Genomic DNA, 14,252 nt, shown 5'->3' on the forward strand with positions numbered 1-14,252 from the left:
GCCCTGTCAATGATGGCCACTAGGTTGACGACGGCGCAGCTGTCTCTAGGCAATCTTCAAAACAAAGTGAGTGCCGGCGCACGACTTTTACCCTTTTCTGTCATTTGCGCCTTCGACGCGCCTTTTTGTTCGCCCCACCATGAAGGACCCTACCAACATTTCAACTCCCCCACCTTGACCATCTAGGCACCCGTTTTTTGAGTATACCGGGCCAAACGTTGCAGGAAAGCTAGCCAACCCTCGGTCGGGAGGTTATCAAGACTTACCACCAACGCTGGCGTTCCCCAGTCACCTCTCTTTCTGGGCTCATTACCCACTGGTTACCACACTGCCCATGTTACCCACAGATGAAACACTGCAAAGCATCAAGACCGAAGGTGATCGCGAATCTTTCTACGAGTGTGATGTGGACCAGGGGTCGGAGCGCAGTCAGCCTTGGCTGCTGGATGGGAACATCATCATCGCGACCGACACGAGGCTCTTCCGCGTCCACCGCGGCGTGCTGTGTCTGCACTCGCAGATCTTTAAGGATATGTTCTCGAGCTCGCAGCCGGACGCAGCGTTGATGGTCGACGACTGCCCTGTGGTGCATCTGCCAGACTCGGGGGATGACATGTATCATGTTCTCCAGGCGCTGTACGATCGGAGGTTAGCTATGTTGAATCTTTCACTAAGTACGCGGTTCTCATGACCTTCTCTTCCCTGCATGGTTCTTTTGGTTTTCAGCTATTCCCCCGCTTATTCCGACAAACTACCCTTCGAAGTCACCGCCGCCTTCCTCCGCCTAGGCAAGAAATACATGATCGACCACCTCTACAAGGAAGCCAAAGACCGCCTCGCGAGCAACTTCCCGACAACTCTCGTTGGCTGGGACCTCGCAGACGCCAGATGCAGCGGCAGCTGGTCCGTCTCGGGCTGGACCCACCACGCGCTCACCCTCCTCACCGCCAACCTCGCGCGCGAGACGCAGCTCCTCTCGCTCCTCCCCGCTGCGCTCTATTCCGCATCGACGCTCTGCACCGCTCGCGAGCTCGTGCACGGCGTCGACGACTGCACAACGGGCGCACACGTCCTGCTTTGCCCAGAGAACCGTGACGCGGTCGTGGTCGCGCACGACGCGCTCCGCGAGCTCGCCGTGAAGACGTACGGCTGGCTGATGCGTCTCCCGCCCGCGTGCCGCCTCCCGGGCATGGACGGCTGCCTCGACAAGAAGCGCACGCTATTGATTTCGCTGTTTTATCCCAAGCGCGTGTGCACGCCGCTCGACGAGTGGGACGACGCCTGGGAGGATAGACTCTGCTCCGAGTGCGCGGCGGAGGCGAAGCGGCTGCACGAGGCGGGGAGGCGGTATGCATGGAGCCAGCTCCCGCAGGTGTACGGGTTGCCCAAGTGGGCTGATCTCAAGGACTGAGAAGGTTGTATCTGCTTTGTATGCTAATTCCCTCGCGTTCAATACTCGTGCTGTATCATTACCCATTACTTCACTGTACCAATACCCATCAGCTGCTACACAGAATGCTCATCGTCATCAAGGCACAACTGCGAAGTCCTGCAAACGAGCTCGAGCTTCGAGATTGATATATGCAGACCATCAAAACGGATTAGCAGAAAATATAGATACATCATGAGTGGTCTTCCCCCAAAGAAAATGAACAGCAGCAACCGATCGCCAAGAATAAATAAAGTGGTCCATGGAACAATCTACACAAGCACGAAATGGTCCGCCCAATGTCTCAGCACACCTTCGCCCTCCTCGTGGAACTGGAACCTTTTGACATCCCGGCACACAATCATCGCATGCGCATTGCGCACGTCCTTGAAGAACGCACGCTCTTTCTTGAGCTGCGGGATCTTGTTCAAGTTATCAATGCACCGCCGCTGCATGGGCGTCAGCAGAGGCTCAAATGCCGCCTTCCTCGCCTTTTCCTTGTCCTTGTCCTTATCGCTGCTGCTCTTGCATACCCCGCGCGCCACCGGCTGCACCTGCAGCTCCTTCGTTATGTCGTCGCTGGACTCGGGTGTGCCCTGCGGCGTCCGACTCGCGTCCGCCTCGTCGTACATGTCCATGATGCCGGTCTCGAGGTCGGCCTCGAGCTTGGCGACGATGTGCATGAGCGGGTTCTTGTCAGACTTGTCGGACTCGAGCATCTTTATGCGCGAGCGGGACTTGCGCGAGGAGATGGAGAGGCGGAGGAGGGCGAGAGAGATGAAGGTAGGAAGGAGAATGGGTATGAGGCCGTAAAGAACCTTTGTGAGGCTAGGTTATGTGCATACCACTTGTAGAAAATCATATCAAACGTACGAGATTCAGAGGGAAGACGCGAGGGAAGATGGGAGGCAGGGGAGGTTCAGAGGTCCGCACTCTTTCCCACCAGCTCCGAGTGTCCTTCTTCTCTTCCTTGGGAGGCGGGGGTGTGGCGGGCAAATTATACGATATTATGATATGCTTGTATTTCTCATCTATCTCTCTGTAGAGCTGTGTAAGGAATGGAAATGGTGACAAGCATTGAGCGAACGTACACCTCTAGTCCGTTGTTCTCGTAGTCGCCAAACGGATCTTTATCGTCTATTGCAGCAGTGACATATGGTACAGTGAGGTCGTTAAGTCTGCAAGGGCAAAGTGGTATCAGTCTAAGCAATTGAAACTCCTGCTAATAGACTTACGCATTAGCGTAAATGCGGAGGTTGGGAAATAAGACAAGTGCTTGGTGGAATATGTGGTCTAGAAAAGGCTTAGTGCATGTAGGGGATGAGCAATTCTGGTGTACTAACCAGGGTCAGCGAGGACTTCCAAGAGGGAGCGGCCGCTGGGAGACCACTTATCGACCCCAAAGAACTGCTCGCCAGTTCTTGACAGGAGTCTTGGGCCGAGGAACGACGCTATGGAAGAGAAAGTGGATTGGAATCTTGGGATACCAATATGTGGTGTTGCGATTGTGTTGAAGTTAACGGGAGTTATTTTCTCAAAGAACTGCTTTTGGTGCAGTATACTATAGAGTTTTGGGCGTTGAGCCCAGCTTCAGCAGAGGGGAAGTAGTCATGCTCACCCTATGAGATAGCGGGCGATGAGCCCACCAAGACTGTAACCGGTAATGGAGAATTTAGTGACCTTCTTCCCGGCGTCTTCGTGTTTTTTGATCTCATCGAAGACCTACAACAGTAGACTCCCATGTCAGGAGGTCAAGTTGACGATGGAAATGGCGGTGGTGACGCACTTCTTGAGCAACACGCTCTCCTCCCCAGTCAATGCCATCATAGGTGCTATCCTCCTTGTTGGTCTCAGCAACGAGGACTGCGAGCTTGGTGTCCTCGGTCTCGACGTCACCCTTGACTTCGCGGATGATACGGTCGAGTTCTGCGAGATGCCTTGGGTTCCCCCACATGCCGTGGACAAGGACCAACAAATGGATGTTGGACATGAGTAGGATACCGAAGCTGGTCTAATGGGAAGATAAGGCTGGTGTCCGTAATTGTCGAGTCAGTTGAGCCTTCAGAATGAGAAACTTGAGAGAAGGGAAGAGTTTGTTGGTATGAAGCCAGGTATATGGAGTGTGATGAATGGGACGGAAAACAGAGGCATAGTACTTATAAATATGAGCCTCGGCGTGGAAGTACGCAGCCATCGGGAGAGAGGTGCGTCAGTGCCTCGGCCACGGCAAGCCTGAGCCAATGACCGGGCGGTTGCCCGCCAGCACCGACCAGATCTCCCTTGCTTACATCAGCTTACATCATATATCCTGAGCACCATCGAGTAGGGTCGAACTTCACCTCCAAGATCCATCAACTCTTAGAGGGTCTCAAACTGCAAATTTGTCCAGTTTGCAGCCAAAGCATCACATAGATTCAAAGAAGACTGAAATGCATGTAAGTCATACACGATGACGTATGCTGTTAAGGCTTGTGTCAGCCATATTACTTCAGCATCTTATCCAACAGGGGCCACCTCCGGCCCATCCAAGTCGCCAACTCGGTGTGGTCCCTATAGGCATCTCCTGTGTTCGGGTGGATGAGAACACTGCGAGAGCGCTGTCAGAATATTACGGAGTCGCTGACTCGAGAAATAAGTGCTCACTCGCAGGGACCACGGTTGACAGCGAGCCAGGAGAAGAGGGTGCCTGTCTGATGTGGATCAAACACGTTTACCTCAAACATCGCGGTGGGGTGAGGTCCTGTAGAGCATGTTGGACTTCCAAAAGAATTTATGAGCGATTCAAAGAGGGCAGCTGACCAACAGGCTTGTCCCAGAAACGGTAGATACGGAGCTGGTGCACAGAAATCCGTCAGTATCAGACAGTCTTTCACCGACACAGGCCCGGGATTTGGCAATGTACCTCCGGGAATTCTCTTCTGATACGTTCGTGCAGCTCCTTCGCATATTGTGTTTCCTCCTTCGATGAAGGTATGTAGTAGACTAAGTGTGATGGTCAGCTCGAAAGCTCTAGTCCAGTCCTACGGTAGTACAACTCACTATGGAAGTCAAAGCCGTTCTTGTTAGGATTAAAGCCTTTCGGGAACTCGTCGTAGGCGTCCGATTTGGGCCCGGGAGGGTTGTATAGCGACTTGCCGTCGGGATTGATAGTGTCAGGGAGAGGCTCCGCGTTCTCGTAGCCGGCCAAAGGAGATTGCCACTGTGCCATGTTGGTTTCGGAGAAGCTGTAAAATGTGGAATGCGGGGAAGGCGTTCCCAGTGCCGCTTTCAAGACGACGAGCGCGTCATGTCTTATATCTGGCAAACTCTCACGCTGGAATAGTGCTATTCGCCGAGCTTCGGTCAGGTTTGGGCAAGGTTTGGATCAAGACCGAGTGAGGCGGGGAGAGTTGTAGACTCGTGACCAGTCTCATCTTGTGCGTACCCAAAAGGGTAACAGGCCTGAGGGCCTTCGCGCCAGAGAGACTGGGTGATTTGGAGCACTCCCTGGCAGGGGACCAGCGGACTTCGAAAAAGATCTCGGCCCGAGGGAAATTCATAGCCGAAAGAGGGAAATCAACCCCTGAGTCGCAAACGCGTCGCGTCGAAGTGCTGCTCGGTTAGATATGATATACACACCAATCCATATGTCATCCCTCCTCGCAATCGCTACAGAATGAATGCATATAATCAATTTGAACTATCATTACTGTCCGATAATGCACGCCGCTCACTCGACGAACTCACGATCGCGTCTGTCGAAGACCTAACAACTCAGCAAGCCGAGGTCATCTTCAAGGCCACAAAATGGTTCGACACTCGTTACTCGGGCGAGCGAACGCTGCGCCAGTTTCAGCTAGAGGCACTTGTAAATGTTCTAGCTGGAAAGAACGTCATCGTTCGCGCAGGAACGGGCTATGGAAAAACGCTCGCTATGATCCTGCCTATACTCTTTGGCAACTCTTCAAAAATCGCCCTCACAATCAGCCCTCTCAAGCTGTTACAAAATAGTCATGTAAGCGATACATCCAGCATGTCTGAACTGATGTTAATAGCACTCAGGTTGATGAATTTAACAACTACGGCATCTCCACGATTCAAATTAACCAAGATACTCTGGATGATAAGGAACTATGGAAGGTGCATACATCCCTCATCTCTGCATCGTCTATTCCTCACATTGTATAGAATATTCAAGGTGGCAAGTATCGTAATATACTCTGTGCTCCCGAGCAGTTCTTCAGACATGCGTTGCTGGACGTGCTCAGTTGCGGATATGTGGACATTATCATAATTAAAAGCAAACGGTCCCTGCACAGCTGCTCGTGCACGTTCTACCTGTCCTTCAGAGAGCCGGTTGTTCAGGTCCTTCAGAGTAGTCCAGCACGGGCAAAGGCCGCATTTTGCCATGACTTCGATCGCTCGTTTCGGCATGTTAAGGCTGAGGAGAAATAGACCATATAGTTGCTGGAACAACATGTTCCTCTGCGAGTGTAGATGTGCGATCTGACAAATAATTGTAGTGATAGACTTGTTTTGAGATCAGAGACATGCATAGATACAAGAAAAGCTCAATTATACCGCTGAGAGATCGCCATTAAGCTCTTCATCTTCTCGTGAATGTTTACCCCGGATCATCAATTCAATAAGCGTCCAGGTCGTAGGCATAAGCTCCCAAACACGTTGTGCAGGCCATTCAAGGTTAAACGTCTCGATAAACTCGGGGGTAGACTCCTTGGTCGACTTGCGAAAGAGTTTCGAGGATGCAGTCGACATCTCTTTGCCCATAACCGAGAGTATATTCTGTGAATAGGAGAAGAAATGATGAGGCAGTTTTTTCCCATAGAGCTGACACACTTTATCAGATAAGATGACACAAACCTCGCTAGATGACCAACTCTCCTAGACTCGTGACCAGTCTCCCGAGATGCGTACCCAAAAGGGTAACAGGCCAAGGGGCCTTCGTATCTGGGAGACTGGGAGATTTGGAGCACTCCCTGGCAGGGGACCAGCGGAGTCCAAAACTTGGCGGGCGAGAAGCATCGAAGGACGGCGGAGATCGGTTAGATAAGCCGGCATCATCGCGGCCGATCGTGCACTTGTAGCGTCGCGTCGCGTCACGCTATGTACGTGCCATGCTATGAATATAATGATTTTGTGCCCTCTCCCTCCTGCGTGAACATACGACATGTTGCCGTGTCCTCATCCTGTGTATTATCAGCCGCCTCCACCGCCTCCACCACCGCTCTTTCGACCACTCCAATGGAATGTATCTCCAGCTTGGCTCTCTGAGGATATTCGACTAAGGGGGCTGTCTGATGCTCTGGTCGACGCGAATACAACAGCACTCGAGCTACATATCTCGCAGCGCGATCCTAGCTGCTCTCTGGAGGAGTCTTGCATTAAGGCCGGGCTGGAGCTGTTCTCGAGGGCGGGAAAATCGACAACAGATGTTCTAATTATGATTCTACAAGCTAAGACTCAGCCGGGCTATCTTGCACCTTATCAGACGGGTTTTCTAGGCAGCCAGGCGCCAGATTTTCTCTGGAATATGCTCGGAAGTGTTCCTCAATGGAAGCAGAAACTCGAGTCCAAGGTAAAGGCTGAATCTCTGCCGCCCTCGTCAAGACTCCCGACGCGTCGGAGACACGTCTGCACTACTTTGTAAGTCGAGAAGGGGAAGCGCATGGCATGGGACGCCCACAATCCAACAATTCAATCCATCGGGGATTGATATCAATGCCGAAAAGAACAGCAACTGCCAGTGGGCATACCCATTAGCACTGGCAAGCCGTCGTAGCTTTTGCACTGACTTGCTGACATAGGTGAAAGCCTCCGAAGCCTCGAAGGCGTTGACGCATCGTTGAAACAGCTGATTACTATCGATCACGACCTGAACCTGGCGTATGTAGGCTTTGAGAAGTTCAGTACGCATTGACCGCGCCTAATCACGTCATTCCCGCGACGAGCCTCGTGAAACGCGTTCAGCCGTGCGAGAATTGTCGACAGGTCGTGTCGCAGTCGCCACTCAGATCCATCTATTTCAGTGCGCTGGCCCAGGCAGAGACCGTACGTAGCGTTCTCTCCAGCAGTTCTCCATCTCTTTGACACTGTCAATCAGCTTGTCCGTGTCATGCCTACTCCGTGCTGCTGGATCGTGCATGTCTAGTGCAGCCCGATAAACACCCTTGAGACGATATGACAAGAAGCTGCCTCGCGCCGTCAAAAACGTACACATCCGGCACAGGGCGAGATGTGGCTTGATATGACTGCGGATGGGCCCGAGCGTTGTAAGAGGGCACGAATGCACGGTACGAACGCGATGCGAGGGTCTTGTTGAGTGGCATATGGAGAGACTGACATTGTCGCTGGAAATACCCGACTGCTCAGGAACGACGTAGTATTTGAAAATCTTTTGTTCTTGAAAAAACTGCCAAAGAGGGGGGGGATTGCAGATACAGTGGATGATACACGTGCGAAGAGAAGATGCAGTGAGTAGGTGGTGTTAATTGTCGAATGCATTGTGCTTCCATGCTCACCTTGCTGAGCTCTTGTATTTCCTTCTCGCTCTTTTTCCACATGGTCAGCAGCGTATCAATGATATGTGGTTCGGGAACCAGGAAGAACGTGTGGCTTCCGAGCGTGTGGAACCTGCCCAGCATCTCAATGTCTACTGTGGTGTGCAAAAGCAGAAGTCAGAAAAGGGTAAGCCCTCTGCGTTTGCCATGATGCACCTACAGAAGATGATATTTGACGGGCACCCAAAGTCAAGATATTGCCAGCCCATGCCGCGTGTCCACGCAAGCTATTACGCATGTGAACAAGGCAGAAGCGAAATCAATCAATCAATCAGTGAACACACTCTAGTCCACGACCAGAAAACCCATGCAGGATATACGTACGTCTGGCTCGGCGTGCTCCAACCCAGCTAAAAGGCGCGCGGCCGTCTTTGCGCGCCTGCTGTTCGTGATTGCACAGCGGCCCCCATTGGGCGCGGCCGATCTCGCCTGCTTGAGCGCCGCGGGCGTGATGTGTGGCTGCGTCGGGGACCAGCGGCCCCAGTAGTATGCGAACTCGATGCACGCGATGCGCGGTGGCCTGTACGGAGTCTGGGTGTGGCGAGACTCGCTCAGGCGGTTCGCGTACGTGAGCATCTTCGAGCGGAGAGGCTCGGAGAGGGACCGAGGCACGGGCAGGGGTTTGAGTAGCTGGGAAGATGCATCTTGGCTCATGAGGGGTTGACTAGAGGGTCACTGATCAGAGGTGAGGACTCATCGCGGAATGTCCTTTATACTGCGGTCGTAGAAATTGGCTAGATGAGTTATGATGTCATGGTGTTTCGATTCATTGAAAAAACAGGGGAGGTAAGACCTACGCAAGAGTAACATTAATAGTGAAAAGGAGGCTTTGAGGAGGTATGATGCTGGCATGAAGTACCTGGCTAGTGAGCACTGCAGATCTGGTGTGCTATGCGCCTCAATCGCAATCGGCGTCTTCACAGTCACGGTGTGTGTTCCACACAAAGGGACGGCGGAACAACAATATTTATCGACACTGGTCCCTGGGCTTATAAAAGCTGAGAGCTTGAAAGCCGTCAAACGCATGCCGAGCAGCCACAGAGCAGCTAGGGGATACGAAGGAGTCTGATCGAATTGGTCGATTCGGTCGACATTCGGTCCAATTAAGTGAGTGAGTCACGGCGGGCCATCAGCAATTCAGTCGGTGTCTGGGAGGTCCAACTACGTCTTGGGCTGCGACCACGTGTTTCCAAATTCTACAAGTTATCACCGTTTGTTCGAACCCTTCACTCGATATGAGGTAAGGCCGCGCAGCAGCAAAGCCCGCTTATAAGTAGCGGGAATTTGAGCGTTGCAGTTGCACTTGCAGAGCTTCGATACTAACCCTAACCCTATCATAAAATAAACAGAAAACTGTCATGCGTCCCACGAATTGCAGTGGTTGATTGGACATGGATGGATTATAACATACAGGTCTTGAACTTGTCTTGAACGAACACAACCCAAAATGTGAAAGAAATATACGTAGGCGTATGATAACCGAGATGGTTATTCAAGCCGTGCAACAGGGCGCTGTTCACAAGTCAGACATGTACAAGGGGTCAGGATATCATGTCTCACCTTCGGACCACAAAAAGCATCAGTTCTGCATCGCCGAGGGACGCAATGTCAAATTCATCTCCATGCACGTTACGGCGTCGGATGCAAGACGCTCTGCCACCTGGTAAGTCGACCAGTTAATGCACCGCGGTGATACATGTGTAACGACACCTCCTTACTTTGACGTATGAATGCGTACGACCCGTAATGCCTTCCGTCGTGGCCTCCCCTTCGTCCCCTTATTTTGCCAACTCGGGTTTGTGGCATTCATATCCATGTCTAACAATCAAGGTCCCGTTGTTCTGTGACGCCTCTCCGTGAGCCCCTGAACCTACCCCCATGTTTCCTGGTCGCAAAGGAAACGAAGGACGCGTCGATAACGGCTCGGGTTCAGGAGGCAACCCCTTGAGCTCCTAATACGAACTCACGAACGTCATAAAAGGCGATCCTAATTCGCTAGGACACAATTGTACACACCTTGTGATACCTTATTCACCCCAGCAAAATCCATTTCTATAACCATGACTTCTGCAACCCAGGACGCAGACTTTTTGCAGCAGTTCCTGTCCGCCGATGTCCAGGCGTTCGCCCAGAACATGACCAACATTGGGACGCCCAGAGAGCGCCTGCGACAGGCTCGTCAGCCCGAAAGTCCCGAATGTGTTTACGCGACTGGTCGGAGTCCTACCACCACCGCTATTCTGCATCGCGCTCCGGGCTTGTGTTTCGAGGACGCCAATATCACGCTGGTCGCGCCTATTAGTGGGATGTCTCAACATGCTGGGCAGCAACTGGTCTTTTGTTTGTACAAGGGGCTCCTTGCAAATGCAAGTCCAGTTTTCAAGACGCTGTTCGAGCATAGGCCGAACGAATTTTACGAAGGCCTCCCAATGTACCGAATGTCCGGGTACGGTTGGCAGTTGAGGTGCTTCCTGGAAGCCCTGCTTCGGCCGTCGTAAGTATTATTTTCCCCGCGACTTGCGGATGAATGATTGAAAACTAGTCGCAGGTCTAATTTGCGCGGCGACTTTCAGAGCGACAGCGCGCTGCGCGCCCAGGTTATTGCACAGCTAGCGGAGCAGTACCAAGTTCCATCTCTTCGCGACATCGCCATACAGCAGGTCAAAGCCGAATGGCCTCGAACATTAGAGGAATGGGACAAGCTCCAAGAGGTTATCGTCGCGCAGCCTGGTGGTGACGAGCTGCGCTATACCTGGCCAGAGCCTGCTACTGCAATTCGCTTCGCTCGCGTCGCCAACGTCCCCGAGATTCTCCCTGCTGCTTTCTACTCCCTCTCCAGGATTCGCATGGTGGGTGACCCTTACACCTGGCAGTTCGAAGACGGATCGATTGAGAAGGGAGACGGGCCGACGCTGAAGAAAGGACGTGAGGAGATTGCGTGCTTTCAGCCGTCCAGCCGGTGGATGCAGCTTGAAGGAGATGATCAAGAGTGCTACGTCAAGTTCATGGAGCATCTCAGCGACTGGGCAACAGACGCAGGATTAACCATTAATATGAACAGCGCTGGAATTTGTATCAAGTGTCGCCAGCTGCTGGAGGACGCGTCGAGACCCATGGATCCAGAGAAAGAGGATGTCTTGGAGCAGCTAAAGGATCTCAGTGGGCAATTTCCGAGTATTCATAGGGATATGTGCGATAAGTGCAGAAAGACTTTGAACGAGAATGGTTGTGACTTACGAAAGGACTTGTGGGCAAAGCTGGAATCATTCATAGAATACTGACCACTGTTTGTGTACGAAGCTTGCCTCGATAATTGGTCGAGAACTTGAAATAGATGTTTCACGAGTTGATGTTTGGCTGTAGACTAGTATTGAAATCAGAACAAAACATTAAAGTTCCAGTCCGTCGAGAGAGAGGTTGAGAGTCGTTCATCACTTGTGTTTATCTCTCCGCCAAATATTTGCATCGTCAGGTTGGAGGAGTTGTAATTAATTCAGGTGGGTAGTGATGACGAGGGAACACTTGAAACTGATAGTCAAAGTGACAGCATGACTGAGAAGATGTAAGGATGGCTTGATGGTCGTGTTGGAGTGCATTACGCTTGTTTCCTGACACCCACGACCGCGGAATTCCGATGGACAATTTCGACGACCTCCTTTCCTCGCGACGAGAGCTTGAGAGCAATCCTTTCGAGGATCCGTTTGCCAAACCACGCTCCAACTCGCCCGATCCTTGGTCTAGCTTCTCCACCCCCAGTGCTTTCTCACAACCAGGACCTAGCGGTGATGACGACATTTACAAGAACGCGTTCGAAGACGAACGCAGCGCAACCCCCACTAACAACTACTACACGCACACTCAGGACACGCACACTCAGGAGCGGGAGGCAGCAGAACATAACCATGATCCAGAACCAGAACCGCCCAGCCCTGTGGATCCCCTAGACGCTGCAGCCGTCACCGCGGACGAGCCAGAGGACGAGCCCCGTGAACTAACACAGACGCGTCTCGGATTCACCATGCATTCTGGTAGCGATAGCGAGGAAGATCCAGGTGAAGAGGAAGCGAAGCCTGAGCTCGCACCGGAGCCCAAGTCAGAATCACCTTCGTCTCCTGCAGAGACCGCAGTGACACCTACTTCCTCACCCCGCCCCGAAACACCCAAGCCCACTGTTCCCGAGACTTCCGGAGCTGTACTGCCATCAACTCCTTCTACGGCCTCTTCTCGGCAACAGAGCGTCGAGCGTGCCGTTGTCTCCCCCTTGGATTCACGTCCTGCCATCCACAACTCGTTTGCTAGCCTGGCCATCGGTGGCGAATCTCACGGAGGATGGGACAGCGGTTGGGGCAGTCACTCTTCCCCAGTCGCTCCAACAGCAGCCGGGTCCAACAGCTACACAGACGATGACGATGACGACGACGACAAACCCATCGGTCAGAACCCCAAGTTCAGGAACAGTCTCTTGAACTCGGCCCCCCACTCCCCCGCCCCACAGTCCCCCGCCAGCGCCTCGCACTCCCGTAACACCAGCGCTAATATTAATGTAATTGCTCCTGCACCCTTCACTTTCTCGATTTCGGTCGAGGACCCACAAAAGGTCGGAGACCCGATCCGTTCTTTCACATTGTACACCGTTACCACTCAGGTAAGTCTTCAATTTTCCGTTTCGACCGATACATGTCTCATTCGTTACAGACAAACTCTACCATGTACGAAAAAACATTCTTCTCTGTCCTCCGACGATATTCCGATTTCTTATGGCTGTACGAAACGCTCTCGATGAACAACCCCGGAGTTGTAGTCCCGCCTGTACCGGGTAAGACCGCGTTTGGTCGCTTCGACGAGCACTTTGTACAGCAGCGTCGGCTTGCGCTCGAGAAATGTATCCAGAAGATGGCGAGTCACCCCGTGCTTCAGAAGGACCGGGACCTCAAGTTCTTCTTGGAGAGCGATAACTTTGCATTGGATGTAAAACATCGAAGAGCTGAAATATCGCAAGAACGCGGAGGGCTCATCGCCTCTATTGGCGCAACACTCACTGGACCACGCTTCCACGAGACCGATGAGGTGATTTCAATCAATGTCGGGTTAATCAATTATCTAACTGGAATACAGTGGTTTGACAGGCAGAAAGCGTACTTGGATGGCCTTGAGATACAACTAAAAGCCCTCGTCAAAGCCATTGAAACTGTTGCGAAACACCGTGTTGGTAAGTCGAAGTGGTCCAATACTTTTTATTTCTGAACCTGAAATCAACTGTTTCGCCTGGTAGATATGGCTAGTGCGACAGGTGAATTTGCGACTACGATTCACGACCTTTCACAGTCGGAAGTCGGCAGGCAGCTACAAAGTTCACTCGCTGGAATGCACGAGGTTCAGTGCAAATCTGAAGAAATACAGAAACTACAGTCACAAGCGGACATTGTGACGCTTATGAGCACAGCAGACGAGTACTCGCGACTCATTAACTCTGTTCGGGTGTGTATATTTTCTTTCCTTCTTAACATTCACCAGGCCAGCAAAACTGAAGTAGTTCCTATCAGCTAGCCTTCAATTCTCGCATACGGACGTATGTCAGCTGGCAGAATGCCGATGCGGACGCACGACGCGTCAGGCAGGCCCACGAGCGGTCCAAGGTCCAGGGCCGCTCGACATTCACCGTCAATCAGATTGCTGAGGTAGATGTTCCAGCTGGAATCTCGCCGTTTGACTATCCATAACTAATATCGGCTTGCAAATTCCTAGGCAGAGCGTCGCGCATTAGACGCGAAGCACGAGTACGATCAGTGTTCACGGTTAATTAAAATCGAGGTCGCTCGATTTGAGACGGAACGCGTCGAGGACTTCAAGAACTGTTTACAGACGTTCTTAGACGGCATGATTGCACGCCAGAAAGAGGTTTGTTGAGGGCTCCCTACTCCATATATCACCTCCTCTGTCATGTCTTACTGATGATGTGTATTCGGCAGTTGATTGCTTCTTGGGAGAATTACCAACAGCAGCTCTTAGCGAGGGTGCATGCGAACAGCACGAACGGGAATGGCACGACGGCGATCACATTACCGTAGGTTTATCTTGACGAAGTAGTTGTATTTGGTTGTGTAGCTCGGACTTTCGGGGATGTAATCAACATTACTAGCTGGATAGATCTGACACCTTGGAACTCGTTCGCTCAAAGAAATTGCTCCTTGTTCCCAAATATCGAAACCTCTGGAGCGACCCTTTACGGTTGATTCATAATATCAGAAATGTTCTGGGATCCATTA

At 52.0% G+C, this 14,252-nt stretch overlaps 8 protein-coding genes across 8 annotated transcripts; 4 read left to right on the forward strand and 4 right to left on the reverse strand.

Moving 5' to 3' along the window:
* Positions 1–143: 143 nt before the first annotated feature.
* Positions 144–1,517, forward strand: CONPUDRAFT_167140 (uncharacterized protein). The gene is made up of 2 exons (XM_007772839.1): positions 144–648; positions 727–1,517. The coding sequence occupies exons 1-2, from the start codon at positions 335–337 to the stop codon at positions 1,409–1,411; spliced, it is 999 nt and encodes a 332-aa protein (XP_007771029.1). The 5' UTR covers positions 144–334; the 3' UTR covers positions 1,412–1,517.
* Positions 1,518–1,552: 35 nt separating this feature from the next.
* CONPUDRAFT_127484 (DUF676-domain-containing protein) lies at positions 1,553–3,572 on the reverse strand. The gene is made up of 8 exons (XM_007772840.1): positions 3,216–3,572; positions 3,048–3,151; positions 2,773–2,990; positions 2,665–2,722; positions 2,521–2,607; positions 2,303–2,468; positions 1,975–2,247; positions 1,553–1,899 (listed from the first exon to the last, which is right to left on the reverse strand). The coding sequence occupies exons 1-8, from the start codon at positions 3,417–3,419 to the stop codon at positions 1,702–1,704; spliced, it is 1,308 nt and encodes a 435-aa protein (XP_007771030.1). The 5' UTR covers positions 3,420–3,572; the 3' UTR covers positions 1,553–1,701.
* A 243-nt stretch (positions 3,573–3,815) lies between these two features.
* On the reverse strand, positions 3,816–4,677 carry CONPUDRAFT_107748 (uncharacterized protein). The gene is made up of 5 exons (XM_007772841.1): positions 4,469–4,677; positions 4,332–4,411; positions 4,229–4,262; positions 4,073–4,169; positions 3,816–4,015 (listed from the first exon to the last, which is right to left on the reverse strand). Exons 1-5 carry the CDS (start codon positions 4,635–4,637, stop codon positions 3,913–3,915), a joined length of 483 nt encoding a protein of 160 aa, XP_007771031.1. The 5' UTR covers positions 4,638–4,677; the 3' UTR covers positions 3,816–3,912.
* Positions 4,678–5,084: 407 nt separating this feature from the next.
* CONPUDRAFT_156065 (uncharacterized protein) lies at positions 5,085–5,596 on the forward strand (the record flags this gene model as incomplete). The annotated part of the gene is made up of 2 exons (XM_007772842.1): positions 5,085–5,423; positions 5,471–5,596. 2 exons carry the CDS (start codon positions 5,085–5,087, stop codon positions 5,594–5,596), a joined length of 465 nt encoding a protein of 154 aa, XP_007771032.1.
* A 123-nt stretch (positions 5,597–5,719) lies between these two features.
* Positions 5,720–5,935, reverse strand: CONPUDRAFT_41205 (uncharacterized protein; the record flags this gene model as incomplete). The annotated part of the gene is made up of 1 exon (XM_007772224.1): positions 5,720–5,935. A coding segment is annotated over one exon (216 nt), but the record flags the coding sequence as incomplete, so codon positions are not given.
* A 1,298-nt stretch (positions 5,936–7,233) lies between these two features.
* CONPUDRAFT_83626 (uncharacterized protein) lies at positions 7,234–8,720 on the reverse strand. Its single transcript, XM_007772843.1, has 5 exons — positions 8,176–8,720; positions 7,957–8,113; positions 7,806–7,899; positions 7,530–7,727; positions 7,234–7,477 (listed from the first exon to the last, which is right to left on the reverse strand). Exon 1 carries the CDS (start codon positions 8,638–8,640, stop codon positions 8,272–8,274), a length of 369 nt encoding a protein of 122 aa, XP_007771033.1. The 5' UTR covers positions 8,641–8,720; the 3' UTR covers positions 7,234–7,477; positions 7,530–7,727; positions 7,806–7,899; positions 7,957–8,113; positions 8,176–8,271.
* Positions 8,721–10,046: 1,326 nt separating this feature from the next.
* CONPUDRAFT_145432 (uncharacterized protein) lies at positions 10,047–11,292 on the forward strand (the record flags this gene model as incomplete). The annotated part of the gene is made up of 2 exons (XM_007772844.1): positions 10,047–10,480; positions 10,535–11,292. The coding sequence occupies 2 exons, from the start codon at positions 10,047–10,049 to the stop codon at positions 11,265–11,267; spliced, it is 1,167 nt and encodes a 388-aa protein (XP_007771034.1). The 3' UTR covers positions 11,268–11,292.
* Positions 11,293–11,622: 330 nt separating this feature from the next.
* Positions 11,623–14,195, forward strand: CONPUDRAFT_127490 (Vps5-domain-containing protein). Its single transcript, XM_007772845.1, has 7 exons — positions 11,623–12,631; positions 12,682–13,053; positions 13,102–13,195; positions 13,259–13,464; positions 13,530–13,664; positions 13,732–13,884; positions 13,956–14,195. Exons 1-7 carry the CDS (start codon positions 12,005–12,007, stop codon positions 14,052–14,054), a joined length of 1,686 nt encoding a protein of 561 aa, XP_007771035.1. The 5' UTR covers positions 11,623–12,004; the 3' UTR covers positions 14,055–14,195.
* Positions 14,196–14,252: the final 57 nt, after the last annotated feature.

The sequence above is a fragment of the Coniophora puteana genome, assembly GCF_000271625.1.
Source record: "Coniophora puteana RWD-64-598 SS2 unplaced genomic scaffold CONPUscaffold_9, whole genome shotgun sequence".
Taxonomy (NCBI): Eukaryota; Fungi; Basidiomycota; class Agaricomycetes; order Boletales; family Coniophoraceae; genus Coniophora; species Coniophora puteana.

Excerpts from the sequence above, each read along its gene's own strand:
- CONPUDRAFT_83626 (XM_007772843.1), bottom strand. The coding sequence starts at position 8,640 with ATGAGCCAAGATGCATCTTCCCAGCTACTCAAACCCCTGCCCGTGCCT.
- CONPUDRAFT_167140 (XM_007772839.1), top strand. The coding sequence starts at position 335 with ATGTTACCCACAGATGAAACACTGCAAAGCATCAAGACCGAAGGTGAT. Across the intron at positions 649-726 it reads CAGGCGCTGTACGATCGGAG|CTATTCCCCCGCTTATTCCG; the intron begins GTTAGCTATGTT and ends TTTGGTTTTCAG.
- CONPUDRAFT_127490 (XM_007772845.1), top strand. The coding sequence starts at position 12,005 with ATGCATTCTGGTAGCGATAGCGAGGAAGATCCAGGTGAAGAGGAAGCG. Across the intron at positions 12,632-12,681 it reads TGTACACCGTTACCACTCAG|ACAAACTCTACCATGTACGA; the intron begins GTAAGTCTTCAA and ends CATTCGTTACAG. Across the intron at positions 13,196-13,258 it reads TGTTGCGAAACACCGTGTTG|ATATGGCTAGTGCGACAGGT; the intron begins GTAAGTCGAAGT and ends TTCGCCTGGTAG.
- CONPUDRAFT_127484 (XM_007772840.1), bottom strand. The coding sequence starts at position 3,419 with ATGTCCAACATCCATTTGTTGGTCCTTGTCCACGGCATGTGGGGGAAC. Across the intron at positions 3,152-3,215 it reads GAGAGCGTGTTGCTCAAGAA|GTCTTCGATGAGATCAAAAA; the intron begins GTGCGTCACCAC and ends CTACTGTTGTAG. Across the intron at positions 2,248-2,302 it reads GCGTCTTCCCTCTGAATCTC|GTTCTTTACGGCCTCATACC; the intron begins GTACGTTTGATA and ends AGCCTCACAAAG.
- CONPUDRAFT_107748 (XM_007772841.1), bottom strand. The coding sequence starts at position 4,637 with ATGGCACAGTGGCAATCTCCTTTGGCCGGCTACGAGAACGCGGAGCCT. Across the intron at positions 4,412-4,468 it reads GAACGGCTTTGACTTCCATA|TCTACTACATACCTTCATCG; the intron begins GTGAGTTGTACT and ends CATCACACTTAG. Across the intron at positions 4,263-4,331 it reads TCAGAAGAGAATTCCCGGAG|CTCCGTATCTACCGTTTCTG; the intron begins GTACATTGCCAA and ends TCTGTGCACCAG.